Source organism: Macrotis lagotis, chromosome 5, assembly GCF_037893015.1.
Source record: "Macrotis lagotis isolate mMagLag1 chromosome 5, bilby.v1.9.chrom.fasta, whole genome shotgun sequence".
NCBI classification, from domain to species: domain Eukaryota; kingdom Metazoa; phylum Chordata; class Mammalia; order Peramelemorphia; family Peramelidae; genus Macrotis; species Macrotis lagotis.
This window is the reverse complement of record NC_133662.1, coordinates 273384187-273407244: the sequence shown is the minus strand read 5'-3', so window position 1 is coordinate 273407244 and position 23058 is coordinate 273384187. Positions and strand designations below refer to the sequence as shown.

General features: G+C 55.8%; 1 protein-coding gene across 2 annotated transcripts; it reads left to right on the top strand.

Annotated features, from left to right (window-relative positions):
* The first annotated feature begins 1404 nt into the window (after positions 1–1404).
* PFKL (phosphofructokinase, liver type) lies at positions 1405–22376 on the top strand. 2 transcript variants are annotated; one of them, XM_074189967.1, is made up of 22 exons: positions 1405–1587; positions 3784–3857; positions 5456–5533; positions 6854–7043; positions 8229–8394; positions 9455–9499; positions 10155–10263; positions 11266–11361; positions 11709–11801; positions 12961–13086; positions 13323–13387; positions 14576–14639; positions 15884–16030; positions 16138–16208; positions 16630–16717; positions 17389–17541; positions 18328–18492; positions 19295–19356; positions 19869–19980; positions 20484–20583; positions 20813–20918; positions 21512–22376. In XM_074189967.1, exons 1-22 carry the CDS (start codon positions 1479–1481, stop codon positions 21657–21659), a joined length of 2367 nt encoding a protein of 788 aa, XP_074046068.1. In that variant the 5' UTR covers positions 1405–1478; the 3' UTR covers positions 21660–22376. The 2 variants fall into 2 exon arrangements, with proteins under 2 accessions (XP_074046068.1, XP_074046069.1); XM_074189968.1 differs by lacking the exon at positions 1405–1587 and adding an exon at positions 2084–2268.
* Positions 22377–23058: the final 682 nt, after the last annotated feature.

The window sequence follows — 23058 nt, the reverse complement described above, 5'->3', positions numbered from 1 at the left end:
CAGGAGGGAAGGGAGGCCTTGCTACCTGAGGCCGTGGAAGATTGATTCCCCAAGGGATTTGGCCATGAGGAGGAGAGAGATGAGAAGATGGACTGAATAGAGGAGTCCAGAGTGGTTTTTAAGGATGGAGGAGACAAGGGCACGTGTGCAGGGAGCAGAAAAGCTGCCTTTCTTGTCTCATTTGGAAGAGGATCAGTAACATCACAGGGCAGAGCTGCCCACTCATCCACCTCACTCTCCTCCAGGGGCATCAAAGGCCAGTGGCAGGACAATGGTCAGAATGACCTGGCCTGGGATACAGAGGATGACTTTGGCCACACCAGTTCTAACTCTTCCTGCCTCGCCACCTTCATGAGGATGGGGAAAATGATTATCTGCCCATTCTGCTGGGGGGGTAGACACCCTCCCTCCCCCTTGCACCTGTTCTGTGGGGTCCCCTCAGCTGCGCTTGGCCTCCCTGGCCCCATGGTTTTCCTGGGATGTGGCCTCTGCTCGTGCTACAGCTTCTTGGAGTCACAGGTGAGAATCAGGTGCAGATGAATGCCCAAGGTGGACGGCAGGGTCCCCCAAACCTTAGTTCGTCCCACCCAACAGTCCATATACTTGGGGAGGTGCGGAGGAGGGAAGACACTGAAGCTGAATGAGGGGGGGACGTGCTGAAGAAGGTGGGATGGCAGCCAGGATTCCTGTAGAGGGCCTGCTCACCCAGCCCTCCGGATGGAACTGGATGGAGAGAGACAGGCCATGGCATGGGGGGGCAATGGAGATACTGGGGAGATACAATGTAAACACACCGAGACACAAAGTAGCCACAAAGAGGATCCGAAGTCGAGACACAGAGATCCGAAGTGGGCCGTTCAAGGACAGGGAGGTTGGGGAAGGGGCTGAGCTTCCTGGGGACGGGGCGCCTGAGCTAAGGCAGGGGAGGGAAGTCCGAGACACTCGGCTCGGGGCCCTGGGGAGCCCGGACAGTTGGCCTTGGGGCGGCTGCTCGGGCCCTTTGACTAACGAAATTCAAGACGTGGAACGAGGCGCCCGATTTGGCGGCCGGGACCCGGCTCTGCACGGGGGGCACTGGGGAGCCACGGGGTTTAGAGAGGGGGAGCATGGAGCTTATTCTAATAGTGAGGGGGATGGGAGAGTTTAGCTTCCAGCGCCAGGGTGCCAAGGTGGGCGTGGGAGGGGCTGCGGGGCCCTTTACTCGGGGGTGACCCACCCCCCGGGCCCCTACCACCCCTCTAGCCTCTGGCCTCTAGGTGGAGGCCGTAGTGGCGCCCCGGGGGCCTCCCCGCCAGCCTGGGCCCGGCCGCTCCCCCTCCGGGGCGGGGTCCCCACGGCCGGGGCGGGGCCCCCAGGGCCGGGGCGGGGTCCCCACGGCCGGGGCGGGCCCGGCGGAGGCTCCTCCCACTCGTCCGGGGCTGCCGGGCGGAGCAGCCGCCGCAGGACGACCCAGGACAGACCCCCGAGAGGCCCCCAGCATGGCGAGTCCGGCGGCCGCGGCCCTGGGGGGCCTGGAGCAGCTGCGGATCTGCGGGGCCGGGGCGGGCCGGGCGCTGGCCGTGCTCACGAGCGGCGGGGACGCCCAAGGTCAAGGGGGGCCGGGGGTGGCGAGGCGGGCCGGGGCCGGGCCGGCGGGGCCTCGGAGCAGGGCGCGCGGGCGCGGAGCCGAGGGGGCCCGGGCTGGAGCCCGGCCTGGGGCTCCCCGGGGTGTGGGACTGGCAATCTGGGCTGGAGGAGGGCGCGGCCCACTCCGGGAGGCGGGCTGAGGCTGCAGGGAACGGGCCTGGGGCGGCGGGGCGCCCCTGGCGGGAGGGCGGCGGCCGGGGAGGGCGCGCCCACAATCCGTGCCCTTAGGGTGGCCGCGGAAACCGGGGAGCCCGAGCCGCGCACGGGGAGGGGCCGCCATCCCCTCCCCGCCAGGTCTGACTGCGCATGTGCCTGGTCTCGAGTGGGCGGGGAGCGCGGGAGGGGGAGGGGCGGCTGCGGACGTGCGTGTCCACACGGCACCGGCCGGGTTTGGGCGGGAGCCCCCGTGGAGCCTTGACCTTCAGTGGGGTGGGGGTGTCAGCCTCCCATGGGCCAGACTGGGAAACTGAGGCAGGCTGGGGCTGGCAGGCTTGGCATGGGAATTACCCACTACGCCTGGCTCAGAGACAGAACTGACCTCGATTCTTGTCGCCCCCGTGTTATAGATGGGGAAACTGAGGCTTGAAAGGAGTTTGGCGCCTCCCCTGTAACTCCCATCAGTTGTGTTATGAATTGAATCAGGTCTGTTAGCCCCTTTAACAGACTGGGAAACTGAGGCCTGGAGGTAAAAGGCTTGGCCTGCTGCCCAGGGTCCTGTTGCTAAGCGACCGAGGCAGGAAGGGAGCCCAGCTTTTACGGCACTGCCACCCGAAGGGGCCTCTGGGTGCAGTCTGTAAAACAGGGATGAGGGACTGTGATCGAGCAAGCACCCACAGTGGGTCACGCCTTGGGATCTTCACAGCCACCCTCCAGGGGATGCCAGCTGCCAGGTGCTGCCCTCATTAGTCCCATTTTACAGTGGAGGAAACTGCCCAGGCAGTTCAGTACCTGAACCTGGATTTGAACTCAGGTCTTTCTGACTCCAGGCCCAATGCTCAGTACTCTGTAATGCCACCAGGTCTCTAAGCCTCAGGTGCCTCCTCTGTAAACTGGGCACCACCAGGCTCCCTGGGGCTGTGGAGGAAGCTGCCCTAGCCAAGTGACTGGTGAATGTTGATGGCATCAAGCTTGTTGAATGAATGGTGGATGGAGAGATTTCTCTCCTTTTCTGTACTCCACATTGTCCCCTAGAGGGGCCCCTGTTCTGGACTGGCATCCCCCCTCCTTGCTCCTCTCTCCCCTTTCCTCAGAGACAGACACATAGGCACTGGGGGGGGGGGGCTGGGCAGCAGGGGAGGGCCCAGCCCCAAGGCTCCACTGAGCCTCCCCCACCCTGATAAGAGCCTGTTGCCCTCCAGGCTGGCCCCACTGATTGCTCTTGGTCTGAAACCTGGAAAGCAGGACAAAGGCAACGGTCATGATCTCTGAAGTTGGGCCAGCTCCCTCCCTCCCCAGGAGGGTTAGATTAGGGATCTTTGTACCCATTTTACAGATGGGCTCCTTGCCAAACCCAAAACCCTTCTGCCCCTTGCTGCTGCACCCTCTCCCCTGGCTGCTTCCCATCCACATCTGTTTTCCTTAATGTGGATTCTGCCGGTTTTGTATCCTGATAAAAAGATGTCAGATTAGACCTGGAAGATAAACTCTACAGATATGGGGAAACTGAGGCTAGAAGCGGGGTTGCACCCTCCTAAGGTCATGCTGTGAATGCTCCCTGGGTCCTTTTACTCCACAACTCTGATGACATTGAGGGGGTACGTGTGTGGAGTTATGTCCTAGGCCCCTGACCTCCCAACCCAGCTGATCCAGGTAATAACCCACAGGCAGTAGGAAGCCTGCTTCAGAACTGGGGCTGGCAGCTGAGGGGAGGCCAGCTACATGACCCCTACGGATAGAGGCTGCAGGAGCTGCCAGCTCTCCTCAAGTATCCTCAGGAAACCCTGAGGAAGAACTGCTTACTACCCCAGCTGCCTTGGGTTGGAGGGGTCGCATGCTCAAGGTGAGGGCGCTGGCCACCAGCTGGGGATGGTTAGTGATGACTCAGAAGACCCATGTCCACACTTTGGGCTCTGGTTTTCTACAACTATTTCTATCTGGAGTAAACCTTGAGTGGCACTTGCCCCCTCGTGCCCTGCTCACTGAGGTATTACCTTGCAGGTATGAATGCGGCTGTCCGGGCCGTGACCCGCATGGGCATTTATGTTGGGGCCAAAGTCTTCCTCATCTATGAGGTAGGTGAAGCTGCGCTAATACCTTCCTTATAGGGGAGACCCTTCTATCAGGCTGGCAGGCAGGGACGGGAAGGTGGGAAATGATGGCCACTGTCCCAGGGGCCTGGACCTTCTCTTGCTCTGGTCTCTGGAGGGGTGGCCAGGCCAGAGGAGCTCTGCTAGGAAGATGGGGTTCTGGGATAGGGTATCCCTGAGGTCACCTCTCTCCCTCAGGCTTTACTTGATCTTAGCCAGCCCAGTCCTACTGTAGAGGAGCTTGGGGCATCCTTCACTGACCAGGGAGATCCCCTCCCTCCCCAGGACAGGGAACCCAGTCATTCTTTCGGCAGATTTGGGGAAGTCCTTTTGAAAAGAGATGTCGTCTTCAGAATGCTCTCATCTCCTGCTCAGAACCCAGCTCATCACCCCAGATTCATAGGAGCTCTGACCTTTGGCAGGATGAGAGGGTGTTTGTCAGGGTGACTCCCAGGGCTTCTGGCTTCTGCCTTGAATGGGGAGGAGATTGACCCCTGGACCAGATGCATCTCCCTCACATTGGAGTTGTCATGCTGGTCACGGGGGGGGGGGCAGGACTAATATCTGGGGTGACCCTCATGTCCGTGATGGGGGAGGTGGGGAAGCAGGAGGGCTGCCCAGGAACCTTAGACTGTAAGGGCCAGCAGGGAAGAGAGGAGGCCCAGGGGTCCAGAGACCTCCCGCTATTGGGAGGCCTGCCCCTCTGTGACTCAGTGCCTCCAGCTGTAAAAAGAGCTCATTGGATGATTTGCCAACATACAAACATGCATGGGCTATTCCAGGACTCTTGGGTCAGGCATGGGACCACTGAGGTTCTGTGGGCCTGTCTGACTGGCACACAGGGCTCATCTGCCAGTCACCGGGTCCCATGACCACAGCCCTCTAGGTGTGGGAATGTGTGGGTGGGAGGACTGAGCTGGCTGAGAAGGGAGGGCCCTAAGATCCAGCTTTTCCTCCTTCCTCCTCACCAGTTGAACCCATGATGGGACATGAGTAGGCAGGTCACTCCCTCCGGCCTGCCCAGTCCCTGTGTCTCCTGAGGCTGGGGATGCCCAGAGCAGAAGGAAATATGCCCTTGCAGGGCTTCCCTTCTCTGAGGTGGGGACTCCCCAGTAAGCTCAGCTCCTCTTAGGCCAGGCCCCAGGTTGATGCATTCTCTGAGGCCAGACTGGCGTCTCCTGGAGGGCAGGGCCTAGAGACCAAGGTAAATTGTCTAAACCCACCTTCCTGATTGTCCACACATTCATTCCATGCCTATGTGTGTGGACATGGATATTCTTAATCAGCTGTGGAAAGAGGAGGGATTGCCTGGCCTTCCCTGATGTAAGTTGGAGGGTCCAAGGTGGGCTCAAGGGTTCTGAATTCTTCTACCCAAGCCTGGATTCTGGGCTCCTTGGTGTGGTCCTGTGAGAGCGGGTGGGATATCTGCCACCACTTAAGAACCTCATGACCTCCCCAGCCCTGAGCATCTGGGTCCGCCTCACTTCCTGAGGATTTCACATCTCCAAACAGGCTGGTTGTGGGTTTTGTTCTCTCCGCTCCCTCACTCACCTCTGCCTGTTTTTCTCCCCTCCCAAACACAGGGCTATGAGGGCTTGGTGGAAGGAGGCGAGAATATCGTGCAAGCCACATGGTTGAGCGTCTCCAACATCATTCAGATGGTGAGTGAGGCCTGTGGGGGTTGGTTCAGGTCAAGCAGTTGGGGACAGACTCCTGGGGCTGTGATGCAACCTACTGCCGGTTCTGTGGCAATGCCCAGCCCAACCCCCTTGTACTTCAGGGTCCCTGATCTTCGCCTGCTGCCAGCCTAGGGAGGATGATCCAGCTTTCTGGCCTTGGGTGCTCCTAGGCTGCGGTTAGCTGCCACACACCCCCTTTCCCCACACTAGGACTCTGAGGTCACTAATCCAGACTGGAGGCTGCTGGGAACTCTCAGAAGGCCCCTGGCCCCTGCCTTCTTTCAATGGTGAAGCATCTTGCCCTAGTAAAGAAAGCCAGACCAGATGGCCTAGCTGGTTCCAAGCCACCCAATCACTAAGTGGTCAAGGGAGCTAGGACCTGCTAGAGCTGAGAGGCCACAGGGCTTGGCCCCTCTCCCTTCAGCCTTCCCTGAGTGTAGCTCTCATCAACCCAAGGAGACCTTCTGGAGGAGGTGGCATGCACTTGGTGGTCTTACCCCCCCAGCCTTGGCTGTTAGTCTGGTTTGGCTTTTGGGAGACAATCATCATCCCTGGATCCTGGGCTTTCAGGGCTAGCTTCTGGTCATCATACACCTAGGAGGAGGGGCCTAAAGCCTCCAGGGCTCTAAAGCCTGGGTGGCCCTTGCTCTTGTCTGCTTGGGCCTCTGTCCATCTGCCCATCCCCCTCACACACACACTCTCCTTCCCCTTCCCACCCCACCCCCTCGGGAGCTGCTGAGCTCACAGTTTCCCTCTTCAGGTCATAGGGTCCTATTGGGGTTTTCTTGGAGATTCTCCTCCTCTTGACCTAGTCTTCACTGCCCATGTGGACTGCTTCCAGAGTAGGGCAGCAGCTGGGCTGGGGGGTGAACCAAGCTCACAGCCCAGACATCTAGGAGGGAATGGCCTGGGCCAGTGGGGGAAGAACCTAGTACCAAATATATCCACAAAGGCAGGGAGAGGCTGGAGGCCTGGAGCTAAGTGTAGAGAAGACAGAATTAGCAGACAGATGGCCAGAGCAAATCCGGGCAGACCAGTTGGGGGGCAAGCCAGATGTGGGAGTTGGTAGCGGTCAATTTGACCAGTTAGGGCCTTTGACCCTGGCTTCATGTGTGCTGGGAGAGTTCAGGGAGCTCAACTCTGGCAGTCCAGGCAGATAGCCTGCCCTTGGGCCTGCTGGGGAAGGTCACATGGTTCTCAGCATGAGAAGTGGGCAGAAGAGCTGGCAGAGATCATTGCTTGAGATTATCTTCTGTTGGTTGGCACTGCCTTTGCTTCCCCTGACTTGTCCTGTCCTCTTAGGGAGGTACCATCATTGGCAGTGCCCGCTGCAAGGCGTTTACAACCAGGGAGGGCCGCCTGGCTGCTGCCTACAACCTGGTTCAGCATGGCATCACCAACCTGTGTGTCATCGGTGGGGACGGGAGCCTGACGGGTGCCAACATCTTCCGGACAGAGTGGGGAAGCCTCCTGCAGCAGCTGGTGAAGGAAGGTCAGAGGGGCTGGACTAGGCCTGGGAGAAGCCTATGGGGGCTAGGCAGCTTCCTGCCGGTCTGATTTACCCTGACCCCTCCCCAGCTCTCACTTCTGAACTTATCAGAGGCCTGGGTGGAGCCTAGTTCCTCTGGAAAATCCAGATCTCTGTTTCCATCTGGGATAACCTCACCCAAAAGTGATTCCCACTTGAGGTTTTAACAAGCTCCCTGGAGCCCTGAGGAAGTAGAGGTTGGCCCAAGGACAACCAGCCAAGAGGGGAGGGGACCTGGTAGTAGAATTCAGGCCTATCCAGTCCAAGCTCAGTGAGAAGGCAGCCCCTTCCCTGATGGTGCTCGTGGGACTGCTTTGCCCAGCCGATGTTGGCTGCTTTGGGTTCCTCTCAGCCCCTTTCTCAGACTGTGGGGACCCACAGTGAACTCCCCTCTTAGCCAGCAGCTTTGGGAGGAGCATGAAGGAAGGAAGGAAGGAAGGAAGGAAGGAAGGAAGGAAGGAAGGAAGGAAGGAAGGAAGGAAGGGAGAGAGAAAGAAAGGAAGAGAGAGAGAAGGAAGGGGACCAAGTCAGAATCAGAGAGTTTTAGCTAGGTAGTGATCATGGTGACCCAGTAAACATTTAAGCTTTGGAGCTCAGGGGCCATCAAAGAACAGATGCCCTTGGCCACATACACCTCCCCCAGAACTGACCTCTAGACAATAGAAGGTCACCCCTAGCAGTCCCCCTTAACAAAGAGGTTCATGGAAGAAAGAGGTGAAGGTCCAGGATGGCACAGCCAGGATGTATCAGAACCAGCTTTGCTACTGACTAGCTGTGGCCCCAGTTTCCATAAAATAAGGGGACTGATGCTCCTCCAGGATCCCAGGTTACATGACTGGGGTTAGGGGAGCAGAAGCAGGATCAAACCCGATTTAGTCAGTCAGCAAATGTTTCTCAGGTGACTTCTGTGTACAGGACTTCCTTTCTCAGTAGGGAGAAACTTACAGTTTTAACAAACAGCCTCCTTGGGTGCAGAGGCCCTTGGCACTTGGGCTAGGACTGGGTCTGTGCAGAGTTCAGCGGTCCAACAGTCTTTTGGGGCTGGAGATGCAGAGCACTGGAGGGCCAGAACACCTTGTCTTGGCTGCTTTGGCTGTCCCTCTCAAACCTTTCTGGCTTTCCCTTTTGTCCCTCTTGCTTTGGCCTCAGGAAAGATCACCGAAGATGTGGCCCAGACTTATTCCCACCTCAACATCGTCGGGCTGGTGGGCTCCATTGACAATGACTTCTGCGGGACAGACATGACCATTGGTACTGACTCAGCCCTGCATCGCATCATGGAGGTGATTGATGCCATCACTACCACTGCCCAGAGGTGAGAGGGCCCCCCCAAGATGCTCCTTCCTCCAGACCCCAGTGTGACTGGGCAGGGTAGGGGCTGATGCCTACAGGGCTATCATCATCACTGTCCCCCAAAACTTGGCTCAAGTGTCCCTGGGAGTTAGGATACCTTTTCAATTTGCAAATCAATCGGGCCCAGGGATAGGAAGTGACCTGTCCAACAAATGATACAAGGTTCAAATCCAGTCTTTGGATGCCAAGGTTCTTTTTTATTTCTGGGACACTGTCCACCAACTCCCCCCCCCCCACCCCCCGCCACACACACATATTAAGGATGGACCAGCACCTTGGACAGCACCTTGGTTGGCAGCCTTTGCTCTCTTCTCCATTCTGGGCAAACTGGTTTGCTGGTGCCAGCCCTTCTGGTTTCTCAGCTGCCATCTCTTTTGTCATTGCCTGCCACAACCCATATTCTTTCCAGGGGGAGGGGGAGGGCCATGCCCTATTAGTACAGAAGTGACATGGGAGTGTCACCAGGTTGCTAATGTTCTCCCAACCTGGGTGGCCCAGAATTTGGGTTGGATGAGACCCATAGAGGAGGGGTCACAGGATCCAAAAGCCCAAGGCCTTCAGCAGAGTCATTGTCAACCAACTGGCCTTTCTTAAACTCTTTCTGTGGCCTTTTTAGGTGGCAAAAGGGCCATGGTTGAGCTTCTGGACTGTACCTGTAGGTTTTCTTTCATAATGAATGGAAAAGCAGGACAGAGCCAGGAGACCTGCAGGGTTCTGTGTGTTACTAAGAAAACCAAAGAAATAGAATCAGAAAATCTGGCACAAAATGGCATCTGTTGCTTCTCCCCAGGATCCGCTTTTATTACTTGAATCTATCTTTGATTAGCTGGGAGTCCTGGGTCTGTCATTGAAAGACTGTACCTCTCATCAGTTGAGTAGGGGTGGCAGCCTCCTCCCTATCCATTTGACACCAGCTTTGGTCAAGAGGTGGCATCAAAGCCTTTGGTGGGAAGGGGTGGGCATGGCTGAGAGGCACGACTCGGGCAGCTCAAGATGCCTCATCTCTGTTCTCCTTCTTGTAGTCACCAGAGGACGTTTGTGCTGGAGGTCATGGGCCGGCACTGTGGGTAAGGGGGAACCTTTCCCACCACGGGGGAGGGAAGGTGGGCCAAAGAACAGCCTGGGGAGGGATGCCCTGGGTCCTTCCCACGAGGAAGCAGCCAAGGCGAGACATGTCTGAGGGATGCTCTCCATGAATGGCATGGGTGGTATGGGTGTGTGGATAGTCTGGGGGAACAGGGAGTCAGGAAATCGATTTTCTTAGAATTGACTCAACTTGTTAGGAAGGAAGAGTGGAGTATGACATTCTGGAGATCCCAGATCTAGAGGTGGAGAGCCCTTCTTGTACTGTCTAGTCCAGCCTCCTCATTTTACAGTAGAGGAAACTGAGGCAGGGAATAGTTAAACACTTGCCTAAGGGCACATACAGTGGTAAGAGGAAGATCTCTATTTAGGTGCTCTGCCCCCATAGTCAGCCTATGTTCCCCCATACTCTAGAGTGAGGAGGAAAGGTAGCAGAACCTTAGTGGATTTCCTTGGAAAACTAGAGATTCTGGTAGGGATCTCAAGGGCCAGAGGCTGTCCTAGGAGAGGAATCTATGAGGCTCTCTTGGAGCCCTGGGCCTGGTGAGGAAGGCAGAGTTTCCAGGGATGGATAAAAGTCTTGCCCCCCACTGCTTCCTGTACCCCCCCAGCCCTCACCTTCCACCCCTGATTTCTCAGGTACTTGGCCTTGGTGTCAGCTTTGGCATCAGGTGCTGACTGGCTCTTTATCCCCGAAGCCCCCCCTGAGGATGGCTGGGAGAACTTCATGTGTGAGAGACTCGGGGAGGTGAGTGCCACCCTCTGCCCCCCCACTCTGGGGACTGCCTGGCAGACCCATCAATGGCCTGCTGCTCTGGCATGGAGGCAGAAGCAGCTGGATGTCCTGCCCACCTTCATAGTCCCTGCTGCCCACATCTGGCCTCGAGTGGCCTTCGACTAGCAGTGGGCTTGGAGTTAGGCTGGTCTGGATTTGAATTCCATGACAGTTTTACTCTGAATCCAAAGCTTAGCCAATTCCCTCTGACCAAGCTGGTAAAACATGGGACTGCTTGGCCTGAGACGCAAAGGATGGTCAGCATCGGATCAAGCCACACCACGGGGTCAGAACCCTGCCCTCTCCCTGACCCCTGGGGCACACCAAGCATCCTGGGCCCCTCAGTAGCTCTCTAGGCTCTGTCCCTGCCCCTCTCATTGTGCACCCTGGAGTTCTTCCTTTTGCCCTGTTTTCCTGACGGCCTCCTGGGTTTCCAGTATCCAGAGAGCAGCCTCTAATAGGTAGTGAGCCTGCCTGATAGGCCCAGTGCTTCCACTGAGTAGCCTTTTCTATTGGTGAAGAACCCCACTCTGGCCTCAAGGATAGGAGCCACATTTCAGAACCCTGCACAGTGATGGGCACTCCCTGGGACACATGTTCACCAGTCTCTGCCAAGACCAGGTTCAGGGAAGACCTGACCAAAGAGACATCCTGTTGGTGACTTTCAGCTGGTCCTGGATTCAAGGCAATGTTCAGGACTAACTACTGGGCAGCCCAGTCCAATGCTGACAGAATAGACAATCTCAGAGGTCGAATCCTGTCCAGCTCCCTTGCATCACAAAGCCGGGAGGAAACTAAGTTATAGTCTCAGGGAAGGGACTAACCCACAGACACCTACCCAACAAATCAGAGGCCTGGGCCTGTATGATCTTGGAAAGATCGCTTACCCTCTAAGCCTCAGCCTCTGTATCTGTGAAGGGGGCCCATCCACCTATATTCCAGGCCAGGTGAGTGAGGGTCCTCATTTCCTTCCAGACTCGGAGCAGGGGATCCAGGCTGAACATTATCATCCTTGCAGAAGGCGCCATTGATCGACATGGGAAGCCCATCACGTCTTCTTATGTGAAAGATGTGAGTACCTGGTTGGGGCAAGCCATTGTGGTCCTCTGAGACCTCTTTGATAAAGGTCTGTGTGTTCTACAAACCCAGAACTGGAGTCAGGAGGACCTGAGTTCAAATCTGGCCTCAGCACAATTGCCCACTCCCTAGTGGCTCATTGTCTCACTGACCAGGCTGCTCCTGGTTCCACTGGGCTGTGGTGGCCTGCCCATCCTTGTCCCCCCAGCCCACCCTCCTGGTCTCAGGCAGCTCAGACCTGGGACCAAAGCAGCCGACCAGTATTTGACTTCTTCCAAAACCCCAAGTGAATCCAGAGTGAGGGCCTGGGGCCTGACTGGGACTTCTCTTTTCCTTGATAGTTGGTGGTTCAGCGTCTGGGATTTGACACTCGAGTGACTGTTCTGGGCCATGTGCAGCGGGGAGGGACGCCTTCTGCATTTGACCGAGTCTTGGTGAGTTTGTGTGCTTGTGTGTGAAAAGAGACTGAACCCAAGGAGGCCAGATTCCTGACCCTGGCACTGGCAACTTTAGCCTCCCTTCCCCATCCCACCCCCTTTCTAACCCCTCAAGAGGCCCATGCCAGACCTCAGTGCAGCAAGTAGTGTGTGGAGGTTGTGGAGCCTCCCAGAGGTCCATCAAGAGCTCTGTAGCTGGTTGTGAAAGTTTGAGCCCCAGAAAAGGATTGGGCCACAGAGGTTGTTCAGCTAGCATCCTTCAGGGTATCAGTGGCTCCCAGGCCTTCATTCAGCCTCCATGGTTTTGTGCTAGAGATGTAGGGTGGTAAAGGGGCACATGCCTCTCCTTGAAAGACTCGGGGTTGGATGGAGGGAGCAGGCATAACTGCTTGGAGGGCTTTGGGGAAGGAGGAAGTATCTGGAGAAACCTATTGGAGGGTTGGAAGACCTAGCTGGGGGATGTGAGCACAGTAGTGGAGCATAATAAGTGGTTATGCTGACGAGCCTCGAAGAGGAAAGGAAGCCACTTGAGCTGGGAGTTTGTTCTTTTATGGGGGGTTGTGGAGGAGGAGGAGGGTTTGATTGCTTTTCTTGAGAGGTGGTACAGGAGGGAGCCAAAGCTCATGAAGAGCCAGAGAGAAAGTAGACAGTGTGGGGTTATGGTAGGGAAATATCAAACCTTTGAACACATCACCTGGGAAACTGGCAGGGGATCATTACTCCATAGGTCCATCTGAGAGCCCAAGGGCCAGAGACTGGGCAATTGGCACTGTCCCATCAAATTCTCTGACTCTGTTGGGGGCTCTTCATGGGGGCTTTAGTGGCCTTAGGCATTCCCGGCCTTGGCCTAGGATTAGCCCTACTTTATGGAGGCTTGGGGATCTCTATTGGCTCTTAGAAAACCAGTCACACCTTCCACTGGTAGACATTCTGGTCCTCCCATTTGACCTGGAATTCAGTTAGATTTATAACAGGGAGGGCCTCCTAGTGCAGTGGTACTTGGAAGTCTCAGGAAAGAGCATTCTTTCTGTGAGGTTTGCTGCCCAGGTCTGTGACCAGGGCACATCCTTGCAAGCTGTCCATACCAAGGAGAAGGGAAGAAATTGGGGTGGGGGAGGGCATTTTGGCATCAACATGGCCATTATGTCCTTACCAGAGCAGCAAGATGGGCATGGAGGCTGTGATGGCCTTGTTGGAGGCCACACCAGACACCCCTGCCTGTGTCGTGAGCCTCTCCGGGAACCAATCTGTTCGGCTGCCGCTGATGGAGTGTGTCCAGGTGGTGAGTAGCTTGTGGCCCAAGATGTTGGAGCTGGGGAGGGGCACAGAGGCAGGGACTTGGAGTCCTCCCAACAGGTTAGGGTGCACTATGGGTCTTGTTGCAGTGCAGAGTTGGGGGATACAGTGGTTCTCTCACTTCAATTCCACTTATCTCATTGGGTGTGATGTGTGAGGGAAACAGGGGAAGAGGGCATGTTTGGTGCCTCACCCCCTTCTGTGCTTTCTCTCTCTTTAAAGACAAAGGATGTGCAGAAGGCCATGGATGAGCAAAGGTTTGATGAAGCCATCCAGCTGCGGGGGAGGTGAGAGGCAAGATGAACTCATGGGGCCTGGGTGGTGTGGGCTTCTGTGTCATGGAAGTAACATGGACCTAGATGGTGGGGGCCTGGGTGGCATGGACTGGGGTTATACACTGACTGCTGGTGAACCTCATCTGCTCATTGACCAGAAAGTCCTTCAGAAGCCACCGCATTCATGCTCCCTCATTTTACATGGGGGGTAACTGGCCAGGGAGGGGAAGTAACTAGGCCCAAGTCATACTAGTTGTAAGTGCATAGGATCCCTGACTGGGTCAAAGCCCATCACTGACAAGGCTGCTCTGAATTTGGAATGTCTCTTGTTTTCTGTGGGGGGATGAGGTGCACCATTAGAAGATGGCCACATGGACAACTAGGTGGTGTAGTGGATAGGGCACCAGGCCCTGGAGTCAGGAGAACCTGAGTTCAAATACAGCCTCAGACAATAATTACCTGTATGACCTTGGGAAGTCACTTAACCCCATTATCTTGCAAAAATCAACCCCCCCCAAAAAAAAAGTTGACCACATGCCTCGGCTCTCAGTTCATGGGTGCCTTCCTGGCAGATTGACGTATAAGCCATTTATCCCTCTTCCCTGGGGCTCTTTGCCCCTCCTCCAAGTCTCTGCCCCAGATGGAGTCTAGACGGGGAGGCAGCTCAGAATGAGAACCCATGGCTGAGTGCTAGAGCCTGAATACCCAAAATCTCCTTCATCTATGAAACGGGTATGATAACCATTGGCTCTAGCCCAAGTAAGATGACATCCTCAAGAAACCAGTGAAGAAGGTGGTCAAAGTGTTCCCAACCCTACTTTGTGGATGGGAAACAGAGGTTGGAGCAGGACAGTGATTTGCCCAAAGTCTCACAGCTCTTTCTTCCCTCCCACCCCAACCCCACCAACTATCTGTCTTTCCTCCCCCCCCCAATATATCACCATCTCTGCTGTCTCTCTCCCACCTCACCCCTTTCTATAGCTCCCCTCTTCTCTCCCTACCATTTCTGCTCTTTCTCCTACTCTTTTCCCCCCTAAGACCCCAGATCAGGTTCCAGCTTGTCCTCCTCCCTGCTCTGTTCTCCCTGCAGCATCCTCCAGGAGCTGGTGCCCTTGATTGCTCATGGGGGTCTGGTTGATGATTAGAAGCCAGACCTGGGCATCTGACCCTGAGCTGCTTGACCGTCTTTTTCCTTTGTAGGAGTTTTGAAAACAACTGGAACATTTACAAGATGCTGGCCCATCAGAAGATCTCCCAGGAGAAGGTGAGGTGCTCTTGCAGGCTGGATAGGGACCTCATTTAATAGAGCTTGGGGTAGAGGTCAGAGGGCAGAAGGGGCTGGGGTGAAGCCCTGTGCCAGAGGACCTGCTGGGGAGTCTGCGAGGCAAGTGTGACCTGAGGGCCCACTCTTGCTGCCCCTGTCTGCCTTTCATTTTAAGCTCCTGAGTGAGGAACCTTCCTTGACACTCCTGGGGACAGGCTTCGCCACAACTGGGATTTGATCCCACATCCAGGGGTTGCACCGTTACTTCTTAAGCAAAGTACAGGCTTTGAGAAGGATGGGGAGGGGTTTAGCTCTTGATTTCCCATCACATCCTCTTCTTGTGGAGCAGTTAGATGAGAATATACTTAGATGGGTTCAGTCTGATTGACTGGTATAGCTCAAATCTCCAGTGGGGTGCCCACATATGGACCCAGCTGGCACAGTGGCAGGAGAAATAAATGTGGGCACAAAAACCCAGCTTTCCAAGGAAGAGGGAATCCTGATGGCTGATGGGGTGGTGGAGTGAGGTGGCCACTGAAGTCAGCCCACTATCCTCTGCTCTGGCAAACATCCTCCAGAGGCCGTGGTCTGGGTTGGGTGCCACTGAGGCTTTGTATGGCTCATAGGGACCTGGCTGGTCCAGATCTGTTTTTGTGTCCCAAAGTCTGCCCTGTGGAAAAGGGGTAAGACTTGTTTGTTTTGCTCCAGGAGCAGTCGGGAAGTGAGGGTGGGACCAGACCCATCTGGGTTGGAGCTAGTTGCCTTTGGGGTGGGGGGCAGTCGAAGGTGGTTCCATTTAGCAGGGTCTCCAAGATATTCTTCATTTGGGTGGGACTCAGCCTCCCAAGGGCTGCAGTACAGCCTCCTCTTTCTGTCCTGGGGATGGATCAAAAGCTATTTGGGAATGTTCCTGCCTAGGTGGAAATATGTTGAGGATGTGGGAGGTAGAGAGCCCCAGGGTTGGGCCCAGTTATTTTTATTTCACTAGGGTTGGAGAACTCTGGGTGTACCAAGTCCTTTGCTGATGCTGGTGGCACCCCCTTAGCATTCTTGCTCAGGGTCACATGGCCAGTAACTCCCACGTCCCAGACATGGTCTCCTGGGTATCGCACGGTTCTCTCAGGATCCTCCCTCAGACAGACAGGGCACACCTTCCCCTTGGAGCAGCCTTGGCCTAGAGGGGTAAAGATTGGGGAATGCTGTCGCTGGACCTCAGGCTCCTGGTCTTTCTCCCTTCTTCCCAGAGTAACTTCTCTGTCGCCATTCTGAACGTGGGGGCTCCAGCTGCTGGCATGAATGCCGCTGTCAGGTCTGCGGTACGAACTGGCATTTCCCAGGGACACAAGGTCTATGTTATTCATGATGGCTTCGAAGGCTTGGCGAAGGGGCAGGTATGTCTGTGGAGGAGGCTGGTTGTGGGGGCTGGGCTGTGACCACCTCCTAGTGAGCGGCAGAGACGACCCAGCCTCCACTTCTCAGAGCTGTCCCCTCCTGGTAGGTGCGTGAGGTGAGTTGGCATGATGTCGCTGGCTGGCTGGGGCGAGGAGGATCCATGCTCGGAACTAAGAGGTCAGTCAGCACTTGGGAAGCCTCAGCACCCAGGAGGGGCTCGAGAGGGAGGGACCTTGCAGACATCGAGAAAGAGAGGGTCATCTGCTTGTATGTGGAGGCCTCCCGTGACAGCGAGCTCACCACCTCCCAGGCAGTTTGAGCCTCTTTGGGTCCTCTCTCAGAGTCAGGAGGAAATTCTCCCCATTGGTCCATGGGAGAAGCAGAATCTCCCCTGGGTCAGGGGGGTCTAAGTTCAACTCCCCTCCAACAGTCAGGCATGTGAATGACCTGCTAAATGGTGGAGGGTGTGGGGAGATGATGCCAGTGTTCTTTCTGGCCTCAGGATGGTGCTTCATCAGGGAGATATTGGGGTTGGGGGACAGCCAGGGGTCCTCAACTCCATCCAACGGCCTGTGGGTGGACTAGTCTCTGGTTACAGGACTCTGCCTAAAACTTGCCTGGAGAAAATTGTGGAAAATGTGCGAACTTACAACATCCAGGCCCTGCTGGTCATCGGGGGCTTTGAGGTGAGTGCCAACAGACAAGTTTCTTCCTGGCAGCTGCTCCTGTCGAGACCCTCCCCAAATCAGGAGATCCTGAGGGGACCAGAGGACCAGGGGCAGGTGGTCCACACACCCCAGTGAATGAATACTGAGCCAGGTCCTGGGCTCAGGTTTGTAGCTAGGCCTGAGGGTATCCTCTAGACCTGGCACCAACCTCTAAGCTGGCCAAGAGTAGCCTGTGTGCTGTTCCTGAATGTCCAGACTGCCCCGGCCATCCCTCCTCCCCCTCAGGAACTAAAAGGCAAGAGGACTCTATGAGGGCAGGTGACGGGGGAGGAAGAGTTGGTGACGTTTATTGCTGAAAAACCCATGGGAAGAGGATCCCACACTGGGCCATCGGGCCTCTTCACTGAGGATGTTTCCCTAGTCTTTCAGATTCACTTGTGCTTGACCATGCTCTTATTGTATAGCTACTCTTCGATGAGATACAGATGGATGGATGGACAAATGCATAAAACTTTAAATATTTGCCCTGTGCCCAACTCTGGGCTCCCAGAAGGACAGGCGCTGGCCTGAGGTTGGTCAGCCTCAGATCCTCTGGGCCCCAGTCCCAGGCTAGTCACAGAGACTCGGGCACATCACAGCATGAGGGGTCGTGGGGATAGGGGAGTCACGACTGGCCTCTTCTTTCCTAGGCCTATGAGGGTGTGCTGCAGCTGGTGGAGGCACGAGGTCGGTATGAAGAGCTCTGCTTGGTCATGTGTGTCATCCCTGCCACCATTAGCAACAATGTCCCGGGCACTGACTTCAGCCTAGGCACCGACACGGCTGTCAATGCCACCATGGAGGTGAGGGCGGGCAGGGTGAGCAGGGAGGAGCCGGGAGGAGCCGGGAGGTTTGGGGGAAAGGCAGGGAGGGCTGAGGGCGGGGTGTGCGGCAACCTGGACCCTTCCCTCTCTGGCTCTGCTACTTCCCTCTGCTTTTGCAGGACCAAGTGGGGGCCTGGGGTTCTGGCTCTCATTGTAACATTGTTTAAACTCCTGATGCCAAGGCCATCCTGGCTCGATGGGCCCCTCAGAGGCCCAGGGATCAAATAAGCAACTCTTTATTTAAAACATTCTAATATCCCCATGGGGAAGTAGACCTCAGCATGGGCAAAATCGGTTTGGAAAAATAAGAAGAGGAAAAAAGCCCCATCAGCATGGAGCAGCCCTCAGCCACTCCTCCAGCAGCCCAGAAAAGCAGATCTTTCTGGGAGTAACCCCCGTAGTCCCAGGCCTCCACTACAGCAATTCTTCCTCACCTGGTGGGCATCTCTGATTCCAATGGTTTGCTATCTCAAAAAGAGCTGCTATCAATATTTTGGTGTAAGCCTTGCCTCTTTCCTTGATCTCTTTGGGGTACAGACCTTGGGGCAGTCTCACTTTTCTTACTGATGGGGTATATAGGGCCCAGGGCCCGTGACTCCCATAAGGTCGGTAGGAGATGCCTCCCTGACTTCGGATCTCTTGACTTGCATTTTCATCAGTCTTGTTGCTACAATGGTGGGTGTGGAAACCTTTGCTGCCTCTGAGAGGGAGGGTGTGGAGTGAGCGTCCAGTCCCTTTCCTAGCCCTTTCCTCTCACCTCCGCAGAGCTGCGACCGCATCAAGCAATCGGCTTCTGGCACTAAGAGGCGGGTGTTCATCGTGGAGACTATGGGAGGCTACTGTGGGTATCTGGCCACCGTGGCAGGCATCGCAGTGGGAGCTGATGCTGCCTATGTATTTGAAGACCCTTTCACCATCCACGACCTGAAGGTGTGATGGAAGTCATTGGTGGAGAACCCACCAAGGATGATGAGAAAAGGGATCCCAGGAGGGAATTGGGGAACCTCAGGCAGCTCCCCTCATTCTTCGGCCTGGGGCACCATGGGTTACTAAGGAGGCGGCTGGGAGTGGAAGCAGGACCACCCAGCATGATTTGAACTCAGGTCTTCTGCCTGTTAGGAGTTAGGATTCCTCCTGGGGTGTGAGTGCGTGTTTCAAAGGCCCTCATTGTGGTCCTGGTCAGGGTAGAGATCTAAGGGCTGTCCAGCCAGTGGATAGGAAGGTCCACAGAACGGAGTTTGGGTCCTGTTAATCTCTTGCTGCCTCAGTTGGTCCTTTCTTGTATTTTGGGCCCTGGTCTTATGGCACCCTAGCCTAGTAAGTCTTGGAGGGCAGGGTTGTGATTTCTTCTGCTACACGTCTCAGTTGGGATGTGCTCTTGATAGAAGCTTCCTGAACTTGTTCCAGCAGGATTGGCAGTGAGGGAGCCCTGGGGCAGGCTCTGGGGCCTGGGAAGAGTGAATAGCCCAGAAGGGAGGCCCGGCTGGACAGCCCTGACGTCCCCAGGGTCCACACTAATTATGAGTGGCCATCCTAGAAACAACTCTGATTAACAGATATGGAAACTGAATCACAGAGAGGGAAAGGGACAGGCCTGCAGCTCATGAAGAAAGGGAATGGTGGTCTCTGGGGAGACTGTGATCTGGGTGGGCTTGGGCTGCCAAGGTTGGGGCGAGGGAGGCCTTCTGGGAAGGTCACCTCCTGGGGCACAGCTCCCTCCTGCTTCCTTCAGGCCAATGTTGAACATCTGACGGACAAGATGAAGACAGACATCCAGCGGGGCCTGGTGCTACGGTGAGTCGCTCCTCCCCAGAATCCTCCAACGGGGGCCTCCAGAGCAGGTGCAGGCCCAGGGTGAGTCAGGCAGTGGACAGGAGGTGAGAGGTCTGGCCCAACCATCAACAATTCTGTTCAGCAAACATAAACCACCTACTGTGGGTGAGGCCTTGGTCAGCCCCCTGGGGAGGAAAGACTGGCTCTGCCTTAAAGGCTCCTAGAGTTCCTCTGGTGGCAGGGAGAGTGGAGTGGGCAGGTTTCATGTGCCCTGTTATGTCATGATAATAAAGTTGGTGAAATTGGGGTGATGAGTGGGGACAATGACCCTGGAAGGAAGCCGAGGATGTTAAGAGGTGGAAGTAAGGAGGGGGGAGCATCTGAGGCATAGGGAACAGCTCAGGCAAAGGCATGGAGTTGGGAGATGGCATGTCAGACCAGTTTGACAGGTGAAGGTAGAATGGAATCAGATCATGGGTGATCCTCTTGGGGAGGAGCATGCTAGCCGGTGACTCGTTGGCATTTGTTCCCAGGAACGAGAAGTCCCATGAGCACTACACCACCGAGTTCCTGTATAACTTGTACTCATCCGAGGGGAAGGGCATCTTTGACTGCAGGACCAATGTTCTGGGACACCTGCAGCAGGTGCAGGCAGCAGCTGTTCTCAGTGGGAAGAGCCTGGGGAGCCCTGGGCTCATGTCCTGCCTTCATTAGGGACATCTTCTCTTTTCTCTGGACCTCAGTTTGCTCCTGTGTCGAGGAAGGACAGTGGGGCCCCCCACTACCCGCATTCCTGGGGATTTTCCATCCTATTCACAAAGGGATGAATAAATTCAACTAGTTTCCATTTTGTAGACAAACAAGCTGAGGTTCAGAGGTTAAGTGATTTACCCAGCTAGCATCACAGCATTCCAGAATGGGAAGAGACCCAGGGATCATCTGGGATTAGAACCCAGGCCTTTGGGTTCTCAGGCCCTGAGGAGACCCAATTTCAGCTGGGGCCTCTGGATTCTGTGGCCCCAAGCTCCTGGGTCCAGCCTCTGGGTGGGTGCCTGAGCTCTGTCCTGCCTGGACCCTGGTCCTGCCTGGGTCTCTCTGGCTCTGTCCCATCCACTTCTTAACCATTCATTGCCCGGCTCTGTTTGCAGGGAGGAGCCCCCACCCCCTTTGACCGAAACTATGGCACCAAGCTTGGGGTGAAGGCCATGCTCTGGATGTCGGACAAGTTGCGAGATGCCTATCGTAAGGGTGTGTTCTGGGACTCCCCTCCCCCTCAATGCCCCCAGCCTCCCGAAAGCGAGGAGAACTATGGGCATCCCCCTTCCCTGGGGGAGCAGGAGGCCACTGCCCCTGGACAGTCAGGTCATGGCTTGCTTCCTTCTCTTTACTTTTTCTCCCTTCTTTCTCTCATTCATCCTCTCTTCCTCCTTTCTCCTCCTTCCCCCTCCAGCCTCTCATTCTGTGCTTCTCTCTCCAGGGCGCATTTTTGCCAACTCTGCAGACTCGGCCTGTGTGATTGGCCTGAGGAAGAAGGTGGTGGCTTTCAGCCCAGTCACTGAACTCAAGAAGGTCACGGATTTTGAGTGAGTCTGACTTGATTGTCAGTCCTGAGGATTAGCAAGTCTGGGGTTTGTGCCCATCTCTGGAAAAAATCCTTCTGATCCCAAAGCCCAGCAGGCTCCTGTCACACCCTTCCCCTGCCCCGGGTGACCAGAGGGAGGTGATGTGGTTGAACCATGAGGGCCAAGAAAGACCTGAGTCCTGTCTCTGACATTGAGGGGCTGCCAACTCCTTGCCACACCAGCCTCCTCAGCCTGAGGCCCCATCAGGCTCCATTCATCAGTCACATGCACTTGATCTTTTCTCAAATGAGAGTAGAGGACTGCCTGTGGTCCTTCTCTTGGGTCATTTCCAAAGATTTGGGGTTTCTTATCTTGCCCTCACTGGCTTCAAGTGGGCCCGGCAGTAGGGAGGGGGACAGGTGAGAAGCAGGAGTCTGAGGAACTGCCATCGGCCTCCTGTTAACCTCCAAGGTGGGGAGTGGCCCTGGGTCTTGGGGGCACCCAACCATCGGGAGAGAAGAGAAGGGGAGATTGGGAAAGAGGCAGAGGGATGGGAAGAGAGATACAGGACATCCAGAGTGCTGAGTTTGCTTTCTGTGCTCTGCATGGTCCAGGCACCGCATGCCCAAGGACCAGTGGTGGTTGGATCTGCGGCTGATGCTCAAGATGCTGGCCAACTACCAGATCAGCTTGACGGAGTACGTCTCTGGGAAGATGGAGCACGTCACCTTGCGCACCCTAAGCATCGAGAAGGGCTTCTGAGCAGTGGCGCCACCCCCTCCCTGCGGCTTCCTCTTCGGCCTCACCTTCCCCATGCCTTCCTCACAACCTCCACAGTGGGCACGCTGCCTGGAGGCGACCTAGTGTGTAGACAGTGACCCCTTGGGGATGTCACTTCCTCGCTGCATCAAAGGGAGGGTCATCCACTATCCCCAGTCCTTGGCATCTTAGTATTTGAAGAAAATGACCAAAACCAGGTACTCTGTGTTTGGGTAGCATAGACTCAGACTGCCAGAGTTAGAAGGATCTTCTAGCTTAGTACCATGTTATGAACTTGGAGTGGGGAAGTGACCTTTCATTGAAGCTGGGAGGGACCTTAGAGACCCTGAAGGTAGAGCACCTTGTTTTATGGATAGGGAAACTGAGTCATGCAGTGGAATAACATTCATCTATGTTAGGGTTGTTACCCAATTCCACTGGTATGAAGGAGGAAGTGACTGTTACCTGTCATTCAGTCAAGGAAAGGCTTGGCCTTTGTCCACACTGCTTCTCCCCGGGCCTGTTGTCCACGCCAGCATGAGGGAGGACCACTTTTCCCTCCCCCAGAAAGCCTGGGGCCTGCTGGGTTCAGGGCAGGTAGGGGGCTCTGCCACTTGTGCGGTGAGCCGGCCACCTAGGGCCAGGACCTCAAGCTGTGCAAACATTCCTACTGTGATCATGCCATGTCTGTGTAGATTAAAAACCTACTGATGGAGCAAACTGTGGTGTGATTGAGGCTCTGGGACCAGATCAGAACTGAGGAGGGGATATTGGGGAGGTCATCCTGGCTGAACCAGAAGATTGGGGGTTGGGTGAAGACTAGAGTATCACCCTGCCTGCTGCTGCCCCCTCTGCAGGCTGAGGGCATTTTGGCAACAGCCATATGGGCATGCTGGCCAGCCCTAAAGCCCCCCAGATCCCATCAGCCAGCTTGGTGCCACCTGCCAGTGTGGGCTAGAGTGAATTACAGTATCAGAGAGTCAGCAAACCGGCTTTCCTCATCCTGCATCCCCTCTTCCCTGGAGTCAAGGCTCAGAATCCTTATTCAGGCACTTCCTCTTGTCCTGTTCATCTGTCAAATGTACCTCCCCCAGGCCTCAGCTCTGACTTCTTGTTCCCCATGGCACTCCTGGCTCGTCTCTGTGGAGGGGGGAAGGGGAAGCAGGTTTGGAGCACAAGGGGGTGGGAGCATTGAAGAGGGGTGATGGTACAGCAGGTGGCCACCTGTCTCTTTAGGGGGAAGAAGCTCATGTCTTCTGGTCAGGACTGGTCAGTGGAGAAGAAGGCACCTGGCCAGGGGGAACTGTGGGGGTCCCAGCCAATTAAACAGAGAGCCCCTCTACTTCCTGGTCTTTGCTTAAAGACTTAAAATAATGGGGAACCCATTCCCTCTCACAGACAG